The sequence below is a fragment of the Nycticebus coucang genome, chromosome 11 (assembly GCF_027406575.1).
Source record: "Nycticebus coucang isolate mNycCou1 chromosome 11, mNycCou1.pri, whole genome shotgun sequence".
Lineage (NCBI taxonomy): Eukaryota > Metazoa > Chordata > Mammalia > Primates > Lorisidae > Nycticebus > Nycticebus coucang.
In genome coordinates, this window is record NC_069790.1 from 101590067 (window position 1) to 101610129 (window position 20063).

Sequence of the window (20063 nt, forward strand, 5' to 3'; positions counted from 1 at the left end):
ATAACTTCCTAGCTTCACCTTCTACTACCTTCCCACATGCTCTCATGCTCAAATTGTCAGGAACAGCCCCTCATGTACCATACTCATCCAGCCACCAGGCTTAACAGATATCTGCCTACATATGCCTTTCCTCGGTTTGTCCTTGGGCAAAATTTATTTCCTCAGCAAAGTTGTCCAAGGTGGAATTAGGCACTTTCTTCTTGGCTCCCAGAGTACCCACACCTTGTCCCACTGTTTACGCCTGGTCTTCTTCCCTAGTCTAGGATTTCCTTGAAGGCAGGGATAAGGACTTACTCATATTTGTATTCACCCAGGACCTAGTACATAGTAGGTATATTTATTGATAGTCAGTAAATAAATATCTAGAATGAGGATTGTATTATAGCAACTATCCAGTTCTCTTTGTAGAAGAGAATAGCAAAGTTAGAAAAACTGCATCATTTGTCTTTGAAAACACAGTTAATTGCAGAGTGTTCTGTTGGGAGGATGGCAAAATAAATGATTTACATATAAAAATACCTGCTCGAGTGATGCATAAATTGTAAAAACAATTCAGCACACTTCAATGTCATACAAAATATGTGGGCCAGAGTTTTGGATTTCAGAGACGAGAAAGAATTTTCAAAAACACAGAGATTTATCAGCTTTTAATTTTGCCAAGTAAGGATATAAAAAACAAATAAACAAAAGCAAAACCTCACAACTACCACTGACTATTTTAATATCTAAAGGAGAAGAAAGAAAAAAAGCTGCCAGAGTAAAAGCATCAGTCCTATAGTGTCATTAAACTACCTCGGGGCATTGTCTATGCTTTTCACTCACTCCAAGCAAATAAAACCTCTATCGTTTATCACAGCATGAGTGCCCCGACTGTGTTTGGAACTACTGAGCTAGTCTATCTGTAGACAAAGATCGGAAAGCTCATTTCTCCACACGATCCCATTGTCCATAAGAGATAGTGACCATAACTCTAATTCCAACTCCTCCCCTAGACGAAAATGGAGAAGATTTTTAAGTAAGAGAAGACATACACAAAGAATGAAAAGGGAGACGTCAGGACGAGTTCCCCAGAGGGAGACAATATCATGGCAAAACGAAACAAAAAAAGAGAAAACATGTGTCTGGTAAATTGAGTCAAATTATACTAACACTAGATCTTAGTTATCTTGGGCTGATGTTTTTGTTTTTTACACTGTGTATTTTTATCATTTCTATATTCTATTTCCTGTTTTTACTTTTGTTTTGTTTTTCCCACAAGTTTCCTAGCAAAGCTTTTGAAAAATCCCAGGCTAGTCGCTGCTGAACCAAGGAGATTTGTCCATACCTAAGCCAAAATAGCTCAGAAGTGAGGGTGTCCCAGGGGACCAGGTGTGGTGGCAGCAGAATGATGAGGGGCGAGTGTGGACAGCTGCCCTGGTTGAGCTCTTCCCGCCCCCGGTTTTCCCTTACACAGACTAATGAGAAATCCATATGCTGCTGGAGAAAAATATAGTGTTTCTTTTCCATGTTCCCATTTCAGTCCAATTTCTTTTTCCTGACTTTCTAATATTGACCACAACGTAAAACTGTGTTCTACTGCAAGCAGAGCACCACAGATTTTTATGGAACTGTCATGTTTTTTTCTTTAAAATCCTTGCTTTGGGGGTGACGGCTTCTTGACCTACTGACCAACTGGCTTTCTTTCAATTACATAAACAGGACGGAATGGTGGAAAGTGAAGGAGCTGAAAAAAGCTTTTTCAAGGAAGACCATTCATTCAACAAAGACTTATTGCGCACCAACCATCCACTCAGTCGACACCTACTGAGTGCCTGCTAGAAGCAAGGCCCTGGGCTGAGGACACAGTCCGTGCCATCCAGTGCTGGCTGACTGCAGGGAAGACAGACGTGAATAAACAGATGCCAGACTGCATGAGGAACAAGAGGAAGGAAGACGGGGTGCAATGAGAGCACCCAAGATGGGCACCTAATCCAGACTAAGAGTGGAGAACTGTTTCCTGAAGGTTGACTTCTGAGCTGCTTTTTTTTTTTTCTGAGCTGAATTCTGAGGGCTGAGGTTAGTCAAGCTAAAAAGAGTGGTGGGTGGGAGCTACAGGTTCTTGGCAGAAAGAAAAACATGGGCAAAGAAGGGAAGTTAGAGAGAGCGTGAACAGTTTTTTTTTTTTGTAGAGACAAAGTCTCTACCCTCAGTAGAGTACTGTGGCATCACAGCTCACAGCACCCTCCAGCTCTTGGGCTTAGGCAATTCTCTTGCCTCAGCCTCCCCAGTAGCTGGGACCACAGGCACCCGCCACAACGCCCGGCTATTTTTTGTTGCAGTTTAGCCAGGGCCGGGTTTGAACCCGCCACCCTTGGTATATGGGGTTGGCGCCCTACTCACTGAGCCACAGGTGCTGCTCAAGAGAGTATGAACAGTTTTAAGAAACCTTACAGTAATGTGCAGACCTGGAGCATAGGGGGAAATATGGGGACAAATGACACTGGAGACACAGGCAGGGGAGATCACTAGGGGCTTCTATACATGCTAAGAAGCTTGATTTTTATCTGTAGATCAGTGGTTCTCAAACAGGTACAATTTTGCCCCCCTTGGCCCCAGGACATTTGTCAAGGGCTGGAGACATTTTTGGTTGTCACAGGAATAGTTTGGGAGGTGAGGGGGGTGCCGCTGGCATCTAGTGGGGGAGGCCAGGGATGCATCTAAACATCCTGCAATGACAGGACAGCCCCACAACCAGGAATTAGCCAGCCCCAAGGTCAACAGTGCTAAGGCTGAGAAACCCTGGTGAAGACAGAGGGGAGCTGCTGAAGGAGGGTTAAGGAGGACCACTGAGATTATACCTGGGTATTTGTTTTAGAAAGATCACTCTGGTAGCAATATGGAGAATATTAGTCAAAAAAAGAGGCAGGGGCTTAGCGTCCATAGCTCAGTGAGTAGGGTGTCAGCCACCGAGGCTGGTGGGCTTGAGCCCGGCCCAGACCTGCTGAACAACAATGACAACTGCAACCAAAAAATAGCTGGGTGCTGTGGCAGACGGCTGTAGTCCCAGCTACTTGGGAGGCTGAGGCAAGAGAAATGCTTAAGCCCAAGAGTTTGAGGTTGTTGTAAGCTGTGACGCCACAGCACTCTACAGAGGGTGACAAAGTGAGACTTAGTCTCAATTAAAAAAAAAAAAAGCATGAAAATCAGTTTAGAGGTAGTCAAACTAAGAGGATCTGGAGTCCTAAGGAGGTCACAATAGAGATGAAGATGAAAAGACAGTTTTAAAAAATCTTTAAAATGTAAAAGTAGTATGATTTAAAATTGACTCATATCACAGGAAGACCATGATACCATTCCCCAAAACAAGGAGTTAAGGAGGAAGCATATATTGAAAAACACATTAATGTTCAGTTTGGGGCATGTTGAGCATGAGATCTCTGTGGGTTATCTAACATGGAAATGTCCAGCTGGCTCTTTGGGTCTGGAGATCAGGAGATAGATCTGGGCTAGAAGAAACAAGATGTGGGAACTGTCAGCATATGGGTAGCAGAGGAAGCCATGGAATGGATGAAATCGCTCTAGGGGAGAGTGTACACAACGAAGAAAAACCCCTACATTTAAGGTCAGTTGGAGGAGACACAAAAGCGGCTCATGAAAATTAAAGAGCGGTTTCAGAAAGAAGGCAGTGGTCAACAGTGAACTATGCTGTTGAGACAGAGAACAAAAGGTCGAGTATGAACAAGCAAACAAGAACACAGGTCAAGTAAGAGACCAAGAGGGAAGGGAATGTGGATTTAGCAAACGAGGACACTGCCATGGCCCCGGTGGAAGCAGATATAGTCAAGTGAGGGGCAGAAGCAAAAACAGCAGGTCAGGCGCACAAAGGAGAGGAAGGAAAGAAGACAGCAGCCTGATGATCTTTTTTCTCCTCAAGACAGATGCTAAGGAATTATCTTTGTTGTTGCTGTTGTTCTTTCTTTTTTAAAAAAGGAAGAGATTGGGCGGCACCTGTGGCTCAGTGAGTAGGGCGCCGGTCCGATATACCAAGGGTTCAAACCCAGCTCTGGTCAAACTGCAACAAAAAAACAGCCAGGCGTTGTGGTGGGCGCCTGTGGTCCCAGCTAGTCAGGAGGCTGAGGCAAGAGAATCGCCTAAGCCCAGGAGTTGGAGGTTGTTGTGAGCTGTGTGATGCCACAGCACTCTATCGAGGGCGATATAGTGAGACTCTGTCTCTACAAAAAAAAAAAAAAAAAAAAGGAAAAGATTTGGATGTGTATAGGCCAATGGGCAAGATAAGAGAGGCTGAAAATGAGCAAGAAGGGATGAAAAGAGAGAGTGGGAGAGGATGGGGCCCAGAGCCCAGGTGGAAGGGTCAGCTTTGGATATATATTTAAGATAAAGACATAATACAGGTGGACATAATTACGAAGCTCATAAGGAAAAGGCAGAAAGTTGAGAAAGTTCATATTAAAGACCCAAGGGTTTACATCTCTAGAAAGAGTCAAAAGATAACGCCCTGCCTGTCTACCTATCCTACCCTAGCTACTTCTACTTGACTTTCAAGACCCAGTACAGACTTATCTTCTAGGAAAACCCCTCTGAAGGCCCCGGTCAGATGGAAATCTCTTCCCTACCTGGATTTTCACATTTCTTTGTACTATTTACACTTCTCACTACCTGCACTTGGGACAGGGGCTCTGCCTTGTAGATCTCTGTACCTACTACAAGGCCTTGTACTAAGAAGGGAGCAGAAAGTTCCTACCAGATGAAGACCTGGGCAACACGCAGCGTGCATTGGTGCCCCACGGGCAGGATTGAAGGCTCCAGGGAAAAGGTGACTGCTCATCTACTGGGGGTGATAAGGGAGACTGCGTGGAGGGATGGGCGCTGAAGCATGTTTTAAGGGTTGAATTTCTGTGGTTAAAAAGATGGGGAAGAGGGATAAAAAAATATTCAAAGTGAAGAAAAGTATAACAGTAAAGCCACTTTAAAGCATGTTTAAAGAGCAACAAAGTGTTCTATTTGCTAGAGAAGGCCTAACAACAAAATAGTAAGTCACTGCTGACATTTATTGAGTACTTACTACATTGTCAGGCACTCATTAAGAATTTGACCTACCTCATCTCCTTTAATCCTCGCAAATACTATACATCCTCAATACAGCAGGGGTTCTTAATATGGGACCTCATAAAACTCATCTGAGTCCCAAGAAACTGTGCGATATTTTTGTGTGTGTCTGTGTGTGCATATTTTTCTGGGGAAATGGTCCTTGATTTTAACCAAATTTTAAAAGGGTATGTAACCCCAAAAGAGTTAAGAATCATTAGTATATGGAATCCTGCGCTATAAGGCTGAACATGGATATGGATAGGTAGGCTCCAAGTGGAAGAGCCTGAACGCAGACTGAGGGTCCTAAAGACAATAGAAGGCACTAAAAATACTGAGCTGTGAGCCATACAGGCAAAACAATATTCTGGCAGATTATTTACATATGCAAGTAAGACTGAGCTTTATGAATACATAGGTGTTGGAGAAGGGTGAAGAAAGAGAGAGAAGTCAAGGATAAGATTTTTCTGAAGGAAAGTCACCAAAACATGAATGAGATTTTCTGATTTCCCATTTCTCTCAAAATGGAACTCACAGGTTGTTCATATTTTAGTTGCAACATACGTAAGAAGATTTACATTTAAAGAATTTTTAAAATGCCATTATATATTTTGTTTAGAATTTCTCTACTATCTCCTTTGTCTACAGAGAGGAAATCCATAAAACAAAGACAGTGGCTACCAGTTTCAAGGCAGCCATATTCAAGAAAATCTCACATTCAAAATAGGTCTTTTAAAGGGGAACATTAAAAAAAGGGGGGGAGTTTTAATCAGGTCTAATTACGCTGATCTCAAATACCAACCTTGACCCATGCTTCTGTGTGCAGCAGCTACAACCTGTGGCAGATTGCACTGTTCAAGATGGCTGCAAGAAAATCTCCCATCTCACTTACACCGTGATGTTACACCCCTCCCATTGAGGGTGAGAGCCTCTGTTCCCTTTCCTAATTCTGGAAAAGCCTGTGACTGCATGATGAAAGTGACATGACTTATAAGGCTAGACCATAAAAGGCAATACACCTTCCATCCACCTGGTTCTCTTGGGACACTTGCTCTTAGAACTCAGCATCAGGCTGTAAGGAAAACCAAGCCACAAAAGGCCATTTGTAGGTGGTGTGGCCAACAGCATCAACGTGAATGAAAAAGCCTTTAGGATAACTAGCCCCAGCTACTGTTTGTCTACAAAACCACATGAGAGATCCCAAGTGAGAACCACCGAGCTGAGCTAAGGCAACTCTCAGAACCATGAGAGATAATAAAATGACCATTATTATTTTAAGCCACTAAATATGGAATAACTCATTACAAACCAATATATTTTATAATTGGAACTTCGGCCCACCCTTATTCCTTTCCAGCTAAGTCCCTTAAAAAAAAACTACACCAATAATCTCAAACCACTGAAGTATGGTTGCTGTCCCCAACATTCAACTGAGAGGTTCTTACAGCAGTTAGCTAACATCAGAGACACCCAGTTGCCAAATACAATGGGTAGCTTACCGTCCTTAACTTACTCCACCTTGCTGTGGTATATGACACTGTTCTATATCCCTACCTTCTTGTGTTTCACTTGCTCTCCTCTCCAAAGCCACATCTATTGCTACTGTCAGCCACTTAACTACTTTTTGCTTCAAGATTCCAACTTCTCAATCTATAGGTTTTCTGAGAGCCAAATACTTAGGCTTCATTCTATCTCTATGTCTCTGATTCCAAATAGTGAACTTTATTTATTATTTATTTTTAGAGACGGGGTCGCACTGTGTTGCCCAGGCTAGAGTGCAGGGGCTATTCACAGGTATGATCCTACTACTTATCAGTAGTTTTGACCTGCTCCATTTCTGACCTGGGCCAGTTAGACAAGAAAGTAGTCCCTCCATTTTTGGGAGGTCATCATAAAGATGGCAGACTTAGTGAGGACACCTGGTGGGCACAGTACACTACATCCCAGAACTCCTGGGCTCAAGCAATCCTCATGCCTCAGCCTCCAGAATAGCCGGGCTATAAGCATGTATCAATGCATATGGCCCAAGTAGTGAACTTTAGGCCAGCTGTGATGGCTCATGCCTGTAATCCTACCACTCTGGGAGGCCCAGGTAAAAGGATTACTTGAGCTCTGTTCAAGAGCAGCCTCATCAAGAGATGCTATCTCTATTAAAAGTAGTAGAAAAATTAGACAGGTGTTGCGGTGGCCACCTGTAGTCCCAGCTCCTTGGGAGGCTGAGGTAGGAGGATCACTTAGGCCCAGGAGTTTGAGGTTGCTGTGAACTAGGTTGACTCCAAGGCACTCTAGCCTAGGCAGATAATGAGACTCTGTCTCAAAAAATAAAATAAAATAAAAAATAGTGAACTTTAGGTTTGACTTTTCTGAGTTTCAGGTACATATTCATTTACTCATTCAACAAATACTTATGAAACAACTGCATGCCAGCCAATGGGACAAAGCAGACAAGGTTCCTATCTTATGTTCTTGTAAGTATGCCAGAAAAAAAAACTCAAATAATTACAGATGATGATGTACTAGGTGAAGATAGCAGATTGAATGAATGTATCTAATTTTACTCCTTCTTAAAACTTCAATAAAACCTCATTAAAAGGATATTGTTTTAAGGACAAGGCCCAAAAGACAGAGAGTAGTGCTCCAGAGAGCAATGAAGCACTAGATTTCTGAAATCTAGAAAGTTGATCAACAAGTGAAAATACCTTGATGGACTCAAGATAGCCAAAGACTACGGGGCAAAAGGGAAAGCCAAGAACAAAAATTCATGGCACTTCCCTGAGGGCAACAAAGAGACTGTGGAAAGAAAGAAAGAAAGAAAGAAAGAAAGAAAGAAGGAAAGGAAGGAAAGAAAAGAAAGAAAGAAAGAAAGAAAATGACAGCCTCAGGCAGTTCTAGAAGTGAGGAATAAAAGAAGTACTTTCAACAAGGGCTGGTTGAAGGCTGTTTGAGAAGCAGCTGGATCTACAACCCGTTTCCCCTTGGTGCCACTGAAGGATTGCCCGTCCCTGATACTGGCGGATGTCTATAGATTATTCCCTGGAGAGTTTCTCTCAAGGGAGGTTCCCACACAGAAGGCAGAGATATTCTTACTGAGAATAGGGGTAGTAAATGAATGACACATCCTAATCTTGATATTTAGCCTCCAGCCCTAATCCCTGTAGGAATTCAACTGGGCTTTTACTCTCAGGAAACTAAAGAAGTTCTCTAGGGAAAATGGTCAGCCTGAGAGGAAAGAGTGGAAGCTACAGATGAGGCATGAGGAGTCCTGAAGTCATGGCTTATTAAGATCATTCTATTAATATAATAAAGTTTGTGATCAGCAAGTTTCTCCCAAATATACAAAGACCTCAATCCCCTTTTAAAGTCTCCTATTTGAAAACATACATTAACAAATCTGGGTTAAAATACGTCTATGACATTGCTATAGACTAAATTGTGGCCCCCCCGCCAATGTGTCAAGATGTGTCCCTGCATCTTGAAGCCCTAACCCCCAATGTGACTATATTTGGAGAAAGGACCTTTGGTAGGTAATTAAAAACTGTAAAACAAGGGCATAAGGGGCACCCTAATCCAATAGGATTATAGTGTCCTTACAGGAAGGGACTCCAGAGAACTCCTTCTCTGCTCCTCTCCACCTCTAGGACACAGTGAGAAGGCAGCCAGGAAGACAGTCCTCCCCAGAAACTAAACTGTCTGGCACCCTGATTTTGGATTTCCAGCCTCCAGAACTATGAGAAGCAAATTTCTGTTTAAGCCACCCAATCTGGAATTTTGTGATGGCAGCCTGATCTAATACAAACATTTCCAACAAAACAAAGAGAAAAACAGTAATTTGGAAGAAACTGAGACTACGCAGGGAAAAAATATTTTTAAAAACTATCATTAGATAGCCGGGCGTTGTGGCGGGCGCCTGTAGTCCCAGCTACTTGAGAGGCTGAGGCAAGAGAATCGCTGAAGCCCAGGAGTTGGAGGTTGCTGTGAGCTGTGTGAGGCCACGGCACTCTACCGAGGGCCATAAAGTGAGACTCTGTCTCTACAAAAAAAAAAAAAAAAAAAAAAAAACTATCATTAGAGAAACAAAAATATATGTCCACATTTTCTATTTTCTGGTTGCAGTTCAGCCGGGGCCGGGTTTGAACCCGCCACCCTCGGTCTGTGGGGCCGGCGCCTTACCGACTGAGCCACAGGCGCCGCCATGTCCACATTTTCTAAAATTGACGGCAGTGATGACTGAACAACTAACTCTGTGAATATATTAAAACCATTGAACTGTACACTTTAAATGGGTAAATTTATGGTATGTGAATTATATCTCAATAAAGTTGCTATCAAAAATTAAAGTTTATGGCTCAGCACCTGTAGCTCAGGGGTTAGGGCGCTGGCCATATACACTGGAGTTGGCGGGTTCGAACCCAACCCAGGTCTGCCAAACAACAATGACAACTATAACAACAACAAAAAATAGCCGGGCGTTGTGGCAGGCACCTGTAGTCCCAGCTACTCGGGAGGCTGAGGCAAGAATCACTTAAGCCCAAGAGTTTAAGGTTGCTGTGAGCTGTGATGCCACAGCACTCTTCCGAGGACAACAAAGTGAGACTCTGTCTCAAAAAAAAAAAAAATTAAAAATTAAAGTTTAAAAAACAAAAATATTTTTTAAAAAAACTTTTCCTCTACAGCAGAGAGAGGGAAGGGGGGGCGGGGCCTTGGTGCGTGCCACACCTTCTGGGGGCAAGACATGATTCCAAGAGGCACTTTACCTAACAAATGCAATCAGTGTAACCTGGCTTATTGTACCCTCAATGAATCCCCAACAATAAAAAAAAAAAACCTTTTCCTCTATAAAAAAACCCTGTTAAGAGTATGAAAAGATAAGCTACAGGCTGGAGGAAAATAACGGTAAAGCATATATCCAAAAAGGACTAGTATTTCAAATGTATAAAGAGCTCTCAAAACTCAACAGTAAAAATGTTCATTGCATCAGTGTTTTTTTTGAGACAGAGCCTCACTCAAGCTGTGGCCTTGGGTATAGTGCCATGGGCTCAAGCAATTCCCTTGCCTCAGCCTCCCAAGTAGCTGGGACTACAGGTGCCCGCCACAATGCCCAGCTATTTTTTGGTTGTAGTTGTCATTGCTGTTTGGCAGGCCCAGACTGGATTGGAACTCGCCAGCTGTGGTGTGTGTGGCTGGCGCCTTAGCCGCTTGAGCTATAGGTGCCCAGCCTACATCAGTGTTTTTAATAGTATATTATAACTATTTATAATAGAAAATAATAAAAAACAACCTAAATGACTACCATGGGAAAACAGATAAAATGTAGTCTCATCATATGCTAGATTAGTCTACAGCAGCTAAAAGGAATAAACTAGTCATATTTATCAACATGGATGGATATCAAGCATAATTTGCATGACAAAAGCAAGTCGTAGAAATATAGCATAAACTATTTTTGTAAATTTTGTAAACTCACAAAATAATATGTTACATTAAAATAATACAGCAGGTGAACGAGAAAGATACACATATGGGAACAGATACCTAATGGTGAAGAGCAGGGTAAACCAAAACTGGCTATGACTGAAAAATATGAATAATCAAACTATATCAATCCATGTCTACAATTGATGTATAATAAAATTAGAAAAACAAAACAAAACTGTGATACAGGCTCGGCACCTGTAGCTTAGCAGTTAGGGTACCAGCCACATACACCAGAGCTGGCGGGTTCGAATGTAGCCCAGGCCTACCAAACAACGACAACTATAACCAAAAAATGGCTGGGCGTTGTGGCTGGCGCCTGTAGTCCCAGCTACTTGGGAGGCTGAGGCAAGAGAATCTCTTAAGCCCAAGAGTTTGAGGTTGCTGTGAGCTGTGACACCAATCTACCCAAGGCAACATAGTGAGACTCTGTCTCAAAAACAAAACAAAACAAAACAAAAACTGTGCTACAAACAGACTAAGTACTTCAGTAAGAGTTAAAAGATAATTAAGTTGAAGTATATTTTTCTGATGTAGAAAGATTTCCAAGATATATTAAGTGAAAAAAGCAAGTCAAAAAAACATATGTATAATGTTACAACATTTACGTAAAACAAAACCATAAAATAAAACTCTTCACCCCTCATATATACACGTGTGTGCAAATAGAGAAAGCTTCAGAAAAGATAAATATGAAAAAAATTATAAGGTCAGGCACAGTGGCTCACAGGTATGAATCCTAGCACTCTGGGACACTGAGGCAGATGGATTGGTTGAGCTCAAGAGTTTGAGACCAGCCTGAGCAAGAGCAAGACCCTGTCTCTAAAAACAGCCACATGTGGCTCAAAGTAGGAGGGCGCCGGCCCCATATACCAGAGGTGGAGGGTTTGAACCAGGATGGGGCCCAAAAAAAAAACCAGCCACACGTTGTGGTGCACACCTGGGAGGCTGCGGCAAGAGGATGGGTTGAGCCTGAGAATTTGAGGTTGCTGTGAGCTATGATGCCACAGCACCTGGGGTGGATGAGATGTGACAAAGTAAGACTCTGTCTCAAAAAAAAAAAAAAAGAAAAGAAAAGAAAAAAATTATAAGTTAAGTGATGTACGAAAATGTCCTAAATTATTCATAAAAACTATAGAATGAAAATAAAGGCAGATAGAAACTCTAGGGAAAACAAAAAACAGTAAGGAAACATAATCCTAATGATCACTGCTTTTGCAATAAACAATATTTAGTCACCAACAAAAAAGCAAACAAAAAACTCAACAATAAAAAAAAAATAGAAACTAAAAAAAAAAAAGGAAAAAAATTAGAAACTAGGCAAAAGACACAAAGCTATATTTATTAAAGAAAATACATAGATGGCAAATAATCACATGAAAATATGTTTAGGATGGGTGGAAGGGAAGTGGATAATAAACTGTTGGATATAGTAAATGCCCAGACTTCACCACTATGCAATACATCCATGTAACAAAATTATACATGGATACATACAGATTTATATTTTAAAAGTTCAAAGGCTTGGTGCCTGTAGCTCAGAAGGACGCTGGCCACATGTACCAGGGCTGGTGGGTTCGAACCTGGCCCAAGTCTGCTAAACAACGACAACAAACAAAAAAATAGCCAGGCGTTGTGGCAGGCGCCAGTAGTCCCAGCTACTTGGGAGGCTGAGGCAAGAGAACTGCTTAAGCCCAAGAGTTTGAGGTTGCTATGAGCTGTGAGACTATGGCACTCTACTGAGGACAATATAGTGAGACTCTGTCTCAAAGAAAAAACAACCCCTCCCCCCGCAAACCAAAATCTGTATCCATTAGGGAAATACAACTTAAAAACACAATGAGAATGGCACTACACACTTATTAAAATAGCTAAAATAAAAAATATTGACAATTGGGTGGTGCCCATAGCTCAGTGGGTAGGACGCCAGTCACATACACCTGGGCTGGTGAGTTTGAACCCGGCCTGGGCCTGCTAAAGCAACAGTGACAACTGCAAAACAAACAAACAAACAAACAAAAAATAGCCGGGCACTGTGGCGGACATCTATAGCCCCAGCTACTTGGGAGGCTGAGGCAAGAGAATCACTTAAGCCCAAGAGTTTGAGGTTGCTGTGAGCTATGTTGCCACAGCACTCTACCCAGGGCAACATCTTGAGACTGTCTCAAAAAAAAAAAAAAAATTGACAATGTTAAATGCTGCCAAGAACGTACAAAAACTGAATCTCTCATACACCGTTGGCAGGAATATAAAATGGTGTAGCCACTCTGGAAAACAGTTTGGCAGTTTCTAATAAAACATGCTTAACATACAACCCAGCAATTATACTCCTGGGCGTTTATCCCAGAGGAATGAAAATTAATGCCCACACAAAGAGCTATACCCAAATGTTCATATCTTTATATGCAATAGCCCAAAACTGAAATCAACCAAAATGTCTATACTAGCTGAATGGTTAAAATACTTGTACATCCATACCTCAGAATACTAATCAGCATGTACCAACTTGGATGTGTCTCAAGGACATTATCCTGAGTGAATAAAAGCCAAACTCAAAATGTTCCATACTGTCCTGATTTTATGTAACATTGATGAATGACAAAATTATAGAGATGGAGAATACATATGTGATTGCCAAGGGTTAGGATGGTGAGAGGGAGAAAAGCGGGTGTAACTAGGAAGGGTATTGCAGTGATGCAATCATTCCTTCTCCTTATTGACCACTTATATATGTACAGATCTTAATGTTATTAAACCTACACAAGTGATACATATGGCCTAAAACTATATACAGTATACAAACTTCAATTTTCAAAAAAAATATATTTTTTTTTTTAAATGAACTTTTTTTTTTTTTTTTTTTGTAGAGGCAGAGTTTCACTTTATGGCCCTCGGTAGAGTGCTGTGGCCTCACACAGCTCACAGCAACCTCCAACTCCTGGGCTTAAGCGATTCTCTTGCCTCAGCCTCCCGAGTAGCTGGGACTACAGGCGCCCGCCACAAGAGTCAAGAGGGTGGCGCCTGTGGCTCAAGGGAATAGGGCGCCGACCCCATATGCCAGAGGTGGCAGGTTCAAACCCAGCCCCGGCCAAAAACTGCAAAAAAAAAAAAAAAGTCAAGAGTCTCACTTTGTTGCCCTTCCGTAGAGTGCCATGGCCGTCACAGATCACAGTAACCTCCAGCTCTTGGGCTTAGGCGATTCTCTTCCCTCAGCTTCCTGAGTAGCTGGGGCTACAGGCGCCCACCACAAAACCAGGCTATCTTTTGTTGCAGTTTGGCTGGGGACAGGTTCGACCCCACCACCCTTGGTATATAGGGCTGGCACCCTACTCACTAAACCACAGGCGCCACCCAATTTTCAAGTTTTGATATTGTACTAGACTTATGTAAAATATAGTCATGTTTTGTACTATCTTTGCAACCTCCTATGAATCTCTATGTTAAAATAAAGTTTTCTTTTTTTTTTTTTTTTTTTTTGCAGTTTTTGGCCAGGACTGGGTTTGAACCCGCCACCTCCAGCATATGGGGCTGGCGCCTTACTCCTTTGAGCCACAGGCGCCACCCTAAAATAAAGGGGGTGGTACCTGTGGCTCAAAGGAGTAGGGCGCCAGCCCCATAAACTGGAGGTGGCGGGTTCAAACCCAGCCCCGGCCAAAAACTGCAAAAAAAAAAAAAAAAAAAAGTTTTCTAAAAGGACATCAGAGTAAAAAACAGAGCTCTTAAAAATTAAAAGCATTGGCTCGGCGCCTGTAGCACAGTGGTTACAGCAACAGCCACATACACCAGCTGGTGGGTTCGACCCCAGCCCTGGCCAGCTAAACAACAAGGACAACTGCAACAACAACAAAAAAATAGCCAGGTGCTGTGTGAGTGCCTGTAGTCCCAGATACTTGGGAGGCTGAGGCAAGAGAATTGCTTGAGCCCAAGAGATTGAGGTTGCTGTGAGCTGTGACGCCACGGTACTCTACCAAGGGTGACACAGTGAGACTGTCTCAAAAAAAAAGAAATAAAATAAAGATTAAAAACATTACGGCAGGGCGGCGCCTGTGGCTCAAGAAGTAGGGCGCCGGTCCCATATGCCGGGGGTGGCGGGTTCAAACCCAGCCCCGGCCAAAAAAAAAAACCAAAAAAAAAAAAAAAAATTACGGCAGAAATTAAAATTCAATAGAGGGTGGCACCCATAGCTCAGTGGTTAGGACACCAGTCACATACACTGAGGCTGGTGGTTCGAACCTGGCCCAGGCCAGCTAAAACAACAATGACAACTGCAAAAATAAATAAATAAATAAATAAAAAATAGCTGGGCATTGTGACATGTACCTGTATTCCCAGCTACTTGGGAGCCTGAGGCAAGAGAATCGCTTAAGCCCAAGAGTTTGAGGTTGCTGTGACACTCTACCCAAGGTGACATCTTGAGACTCTGTCTCAAAAAAAATACATAAATAAAAAAATAAAATAAAATAAAATTCAATAGAAAGACTGGAAGATAAAGTTAAGTCTCCTAAAAAGACAGATGAAGAAAACAGAAGATAAAACTTAAAATTAGAGAACCAGTCACATAGGTACAAAATTAGAATAATGAGTTCAAGAAAAAGAAGGGGAAAAAAATAAGAGAAATTAACAAGGAAAAAATTTTAAGAATATTTTATAGACTAGAAAGATGTGAGAATCTAGTGCCTACTAAAATGAGTGAAAGTAGACCATAGCAAGAAATGTCTTTGTAAAAGTCTTCTTTTCTTTTTTTGAGACAGAGCCTCATTCTGTCATCCTATTCTGGGTATGAGTGCCCTGGCCTCATAGCTCACAGCAACCTCAAACTCTTGGGCTCGAGGTGATCCTCTTGCCTCAGCCTCCCAAGTAACTGGGACTACAAGCACCTGCCACAATGCTCAGCTAGTTTTTCTATTCTTAGTGGAGATGGGGGTCTCACTTTTGCTCAGGTTGGTCTCAGAACTCCTAAGCGTAACCAATCCACTTGCCTAGGCCTCCCAGAGAGCTAGGATTACAGGTGTGAGCCACCACACTGGCCTCTGTAAAAGTGTTAACACTGGGGACAAAGAGAAGACTCTACAAGCTTCCTAAGAAAAACAGTTCACAAAGCAACAGAGCAGCACTGGACTTCACAGTGACACTAGATGCCAGAAGACCACAAAATGGTGTTTTCAAGATGCTGATGGATTTCCAGCCAAGAACTCTACTCAGCTAAACTCTCAGGCAAATAAAAATGAAGGTAGAATAATAACATTTGTAGACATATCTAACGTTTAAGACATAAATAAAAAATATTTATTTCCTGTACACTCTTTAAGAAACTACTAGAAGTTGTACTCCAGCAAGAGAAGAAGCTGGGTATCTTTGTCTTGGGCACAAACCTATAACCAGAGAGGGCATTATTGCTCCTCTCCCCTTATACTCCTAAGACCATTCTTCCCCTTCTTTCTCCCATATTCTTGATCTCACTCATGGAACCAAAGAGTAGTCCAAACAAGGAACCTCAGCTACCCACCACACTGTCACCTCTCAAAGCTAATCATGGAGTCTTGATGATTTTAGCCCCAAATATTTCTCCTCAACTCTGTCCCTCATTCCATGGCCTTAATTTAGGTCTACATCAAAATAGCAACCACCTAATCAATCTTCAGTCCTGGAGCCTCATCAAACCCATCCTCCATGATGTGACTACAGCCATCTGCCTAAAATGCAAGTCTGACCACGGCACTCCCTTACTAAAACTCTACAAAAGCTTTTCAAATTCTGACCAGCAGCCAAGATAAATGTGGCTAACGGCCACTTTCTACACCTACCTCTCCCATCCATGACAGACGATACTAATATTATTTATTATTTTTAATTCACCAATCATAATTGTATATATTTATGGTATACAAAGTAATGCTTTGATAAATACATATATGTGTGTGAGCTCAGACAATTAAGATCTCAAACTTAACCTAGAAAAAATGCTTTGAAGGGTAGGCTAGGTTCTGTCCTCAGTGCCTTGCTTCCCAAGGGCAATACTTTGAAAGTGACTGTGGTGATATTTAGCAATGAGACATGCAGCTGTTTTTCTGCGATGAGTTTGTGAACTTAGTTGCCTGACCTCATACTATGGGGAATGATTAAATCAAACTAATCAACAGTATTTATCGCCTCATTTACCTCTGTGTTGAGACATTTGAAATGTACTCCCTTGGCCATTCATTTTTTTTTTTTAATTTATAGTTGGGGATTCATTGAGGGTACAAGAAACCAGGTTACACTAATTGTATTTGTTGCCCTTGGCTATTTTGAAATATACAATATAGTTGTACCTTGAACAACAGTGATTGAATTGTGTGGGTCCACTTACATGCAGATTTGCTTCTGCCTCTGCCACCCCTAAGACAACAAACTCAACCCCCCCTCTTTCTTCTCCTCAGCCTACTCAAGATAACAACATGGATGAAGACCTTTATGATGGTCCACTTCCACTGAATGAATAGTAAATATGTTTTCTTCCTTATGATTTTTTTTTTTTTATTTTTGAGACAGATTTTCACTTTGTCATCCTCAGTAGAGTGTTGTGGCGTCACAGCTCACAGCAACCTCAAACTCTTGGGGTCAAGCAATCCTCTTGCCTCAGCCTCTCGAGTAACTGGGACTACAGGTGCCTACCACAACACCTGGCTATTTCTTTTAGAGAAGAGGTCTTGCTCTGGCTCAGGCTGGTCTCAAACTTATGAGCTCAGGAAATCCAACTGCCTCTGCTTCCCAAGTGCTGGGATTATCACCTGGTCCTTATGATTTTCTTTTTATTATTATTATTATTTTTTGAGACAGAGCCTCAAGCTGTCACCCTGGGTAGAGTACCATGACATCACAGCTCACAGCAACCTCCAACTTCTGGGCTCAAGCGATTCTTCTGCCTCTGCCTCCCAAGTAGCTGGGACTACATTCACCCACCACAACGCCTGGCTATTTTTTGGTTGCAGCCGTCATTGTTGTTTGGCGGGCCCAGGCTGGATTTGAACCCGCTAGCCCTTATGATTTTCTTAATAACATTTCTTTTCTCTAGCATACTTTATTATAAGAATACTATATATATATTTATAAAACATTAAAAATGTGTTGTTTATGTTATCTGTAAGGCTTCTGTCAACAGCAAGCTATTATCTGGGAGAGTCAAAAGTTATACACAGATTTTCTTTTTTTTTTTTTTGAGACAGTGTCTATATCGCCCTCAGTAGAGTGCTGTAACGTCATAGCTCACAGCAACCTCAAACTCCTGGACTCAAGCAATTCTCTTGCCTCAGTCTCCCAGGCAGCTGGGATTACAGGGGCCTGCCACAACGGCCGGCTATTTTTTGGTTGCAGTTATCATTGTTGTTTAGCTGACCCGGGCCAGGCTCTATCCCACCAGCCTGGGTGTATGTGGCTGGTGCCATAACCACTGGGCTACGGGCACTGAGCCTATAAACAGATTTTCTACTGTGCTGGGGGTTGGCTGTTGTTACCCTACTGTGCCACAGATTTCAAAAACTTATTTCTCTTGTATAACTGAAACTTTGTACCAACTTTTCCCCATTCCCACCCCTATCCCAAACTCTGGCAACCACTATTGTATATTCTACTTCTATGAGTTATTTTAGATTCCACATATATGTATGATCATGCCACTATCCTTCTCCACCTAGGCTCAACCTTCCAACTTTCTCCAGGTAGCAACAGGCATTCTTCAAGGGATAAAACATGGCAGCGCCTGTGGCTCAGTGGGTAGGGCACCGGCCCCATATACCAAGGGTGGTGGGTTCAAACCCGCCCCGGCCAAACTGTGCAAACAAAAAATAGCCGGGGGTTGTGGCACGCGCCTGTAGTCCCAGCTACTCGGGAGGCTGAGGCAAGAGACTCGCATAAGCCCAGGAGAGTTGGAGGTTGCTGTGAGCTGTGATGCCACAGCACTCTACCCAGGGTGATAAAGTGGACTCTGTCTCTAAAACAAACAAAAGAAGAGATGAAACAACTGTAACCCCGGTTAAGTACAAGCATAGATAACGTTAGTGAGGCACAGAAGGCCCCTCCCAACTTTGCCCTGCCTCTGTGCTGGTGACTGTTCAGAGTTCACGCCCTCCCTACCTTAGCTCACCTGACTTGCCGTGTGTGGAACCCTTTTCTCACTCCCTCGGTTAAGTCTTACTTTTTCCCCCATAACATCTCCTATTATGCTATCTTGATCCCCAAATTTGTACTCAGATTGCTTACAGGTATCCCTTACTAGACTGAATTTATTCAAGGGCAGAGGCCTTAACTTATTCTCTTCGTGTGTCCAGCACCTACTGCGTGGTAGGAGTCCAATGTGTGTTTTGAAATTAAGTTGCCACCAGTGCAGCAGAGAACTAGCGTTGAAAAAGATGAAACTGAAGGGGCAAAGCTAATGTCTGTTTTGCTCCCTTTTCCAATGGCTTGGTCTGCCCGTTGGTGCTCTTCTCACATCCCCGCAATCGGGAGCGACTGCTCCCTTCCATCGCGTCCCACTACTGCTGGCCCTTCCTTGGTCTTTTACTCAAGTTTGTAACTGTCACTCGGGGACTGTAAGCCCTTTGAGGGTAGGAGCTGTCTTTGTGTCTTTCGCTCCTCGAGCGGCAAGTTCGCGGTGACAGATCGCCTCTCAGCACAGGACGGTCCCCTGGGCGCCGTCCCCCAGGCCCGCCCCGCCCTCGCCCGGCTTTCCGACCCCTCCTCACGCCGGCCGCTCCCACCTTCCGGGCGGCGGAAGTCGCGGGCAGCTCGGCCCTGCCCACGTGGAGCCTCTGCCGGTGCGCCCGCCCCCTCCGGCTCTGCGGCCGGGACCTGGCCCTCACCTCGGGATTCCCAATGTGCCTCCGGACAGACATATTGGCTCCAACCGACCACGGTCTGGGTTCTAGCCTCCCGGTTGCCGCTAATCCTAGCTTCCCATAACCCTTCAACCTCTCTCAGCCGCCTCCCTGTAACCTCTTTTCCGATTGGCCTGTCTTCCCCCGGCAGCCAATGGAGGCCTCGTTTATTGTCTTGTCGCAGGGTCAAGATAGCAAGGCTCCGCTCAATGGTTGCCCAGGGCAACGCGGACGCCAGCTAGCTAGGCCTTTTGTGCCGGGAGCCTGGGCTAGTCTGCTTCAGCCTCAGCGCGGGAAGAGGGGCGCGGAGGGGGTGTGGTGAGTGTGGGGTGGGGGGAGAAGTTGGCGCTTGCGCACAGCCCAAGCTGGGGGAGGGAGCTGGAGAGCAGGAACAAAACCAGCGCATTAGCTAATGTGGGGGCGTAACTACTGCCCCCGACGCCCTACAACCTCTGAACCCACCTCCTCTTTCATGACCATTTTAACAGAACATCTAGTTTACTTCTTTCACAGTAAGGAATATGGGCCAGGGTTGTTCAGCAGGAGTGGGAGTAGATAGTTTATTATTTTCACGTTAAGTTAATATGCAAATTATGCAAAATGTCAAGCGTGAATACAGTAATTACTGTTGCTTTAAAGGCTTTTAAGCTAGCT

General features: G+C 43.3%; 1 protein-coding gene across 4 annotated transcripts in view; it reads right to left on the reverse strand.

Moving 5' to 3' along the window:
- Window positions 1-19664, reverse strand: part of CEP41 (centrosomal protein 41) — a 50032-nt gene extending 30368 nt beyond the window's left edge. The window contains exon 1 of one of the 4 annotated variants that reach the window (XM_053609500.1): window positions 19395-19664. In XM_053609500.1, the coding sequence (XP_053465475.1) occupies window positions 19395-19427 (33 nt within the window). In that variant the 5' untranslated portion in view covers window positions 19428-19664. The remainder of the gene's footprint in view (window positions 1-19394) is intronic. The other 3 variants (XM_053609499.1, XM_053609506.1, XM_053609501.1) reach the window with 3 other exon arrangements.
- Window positions 19665-20063: the final 399 nt, after the last annotated feature.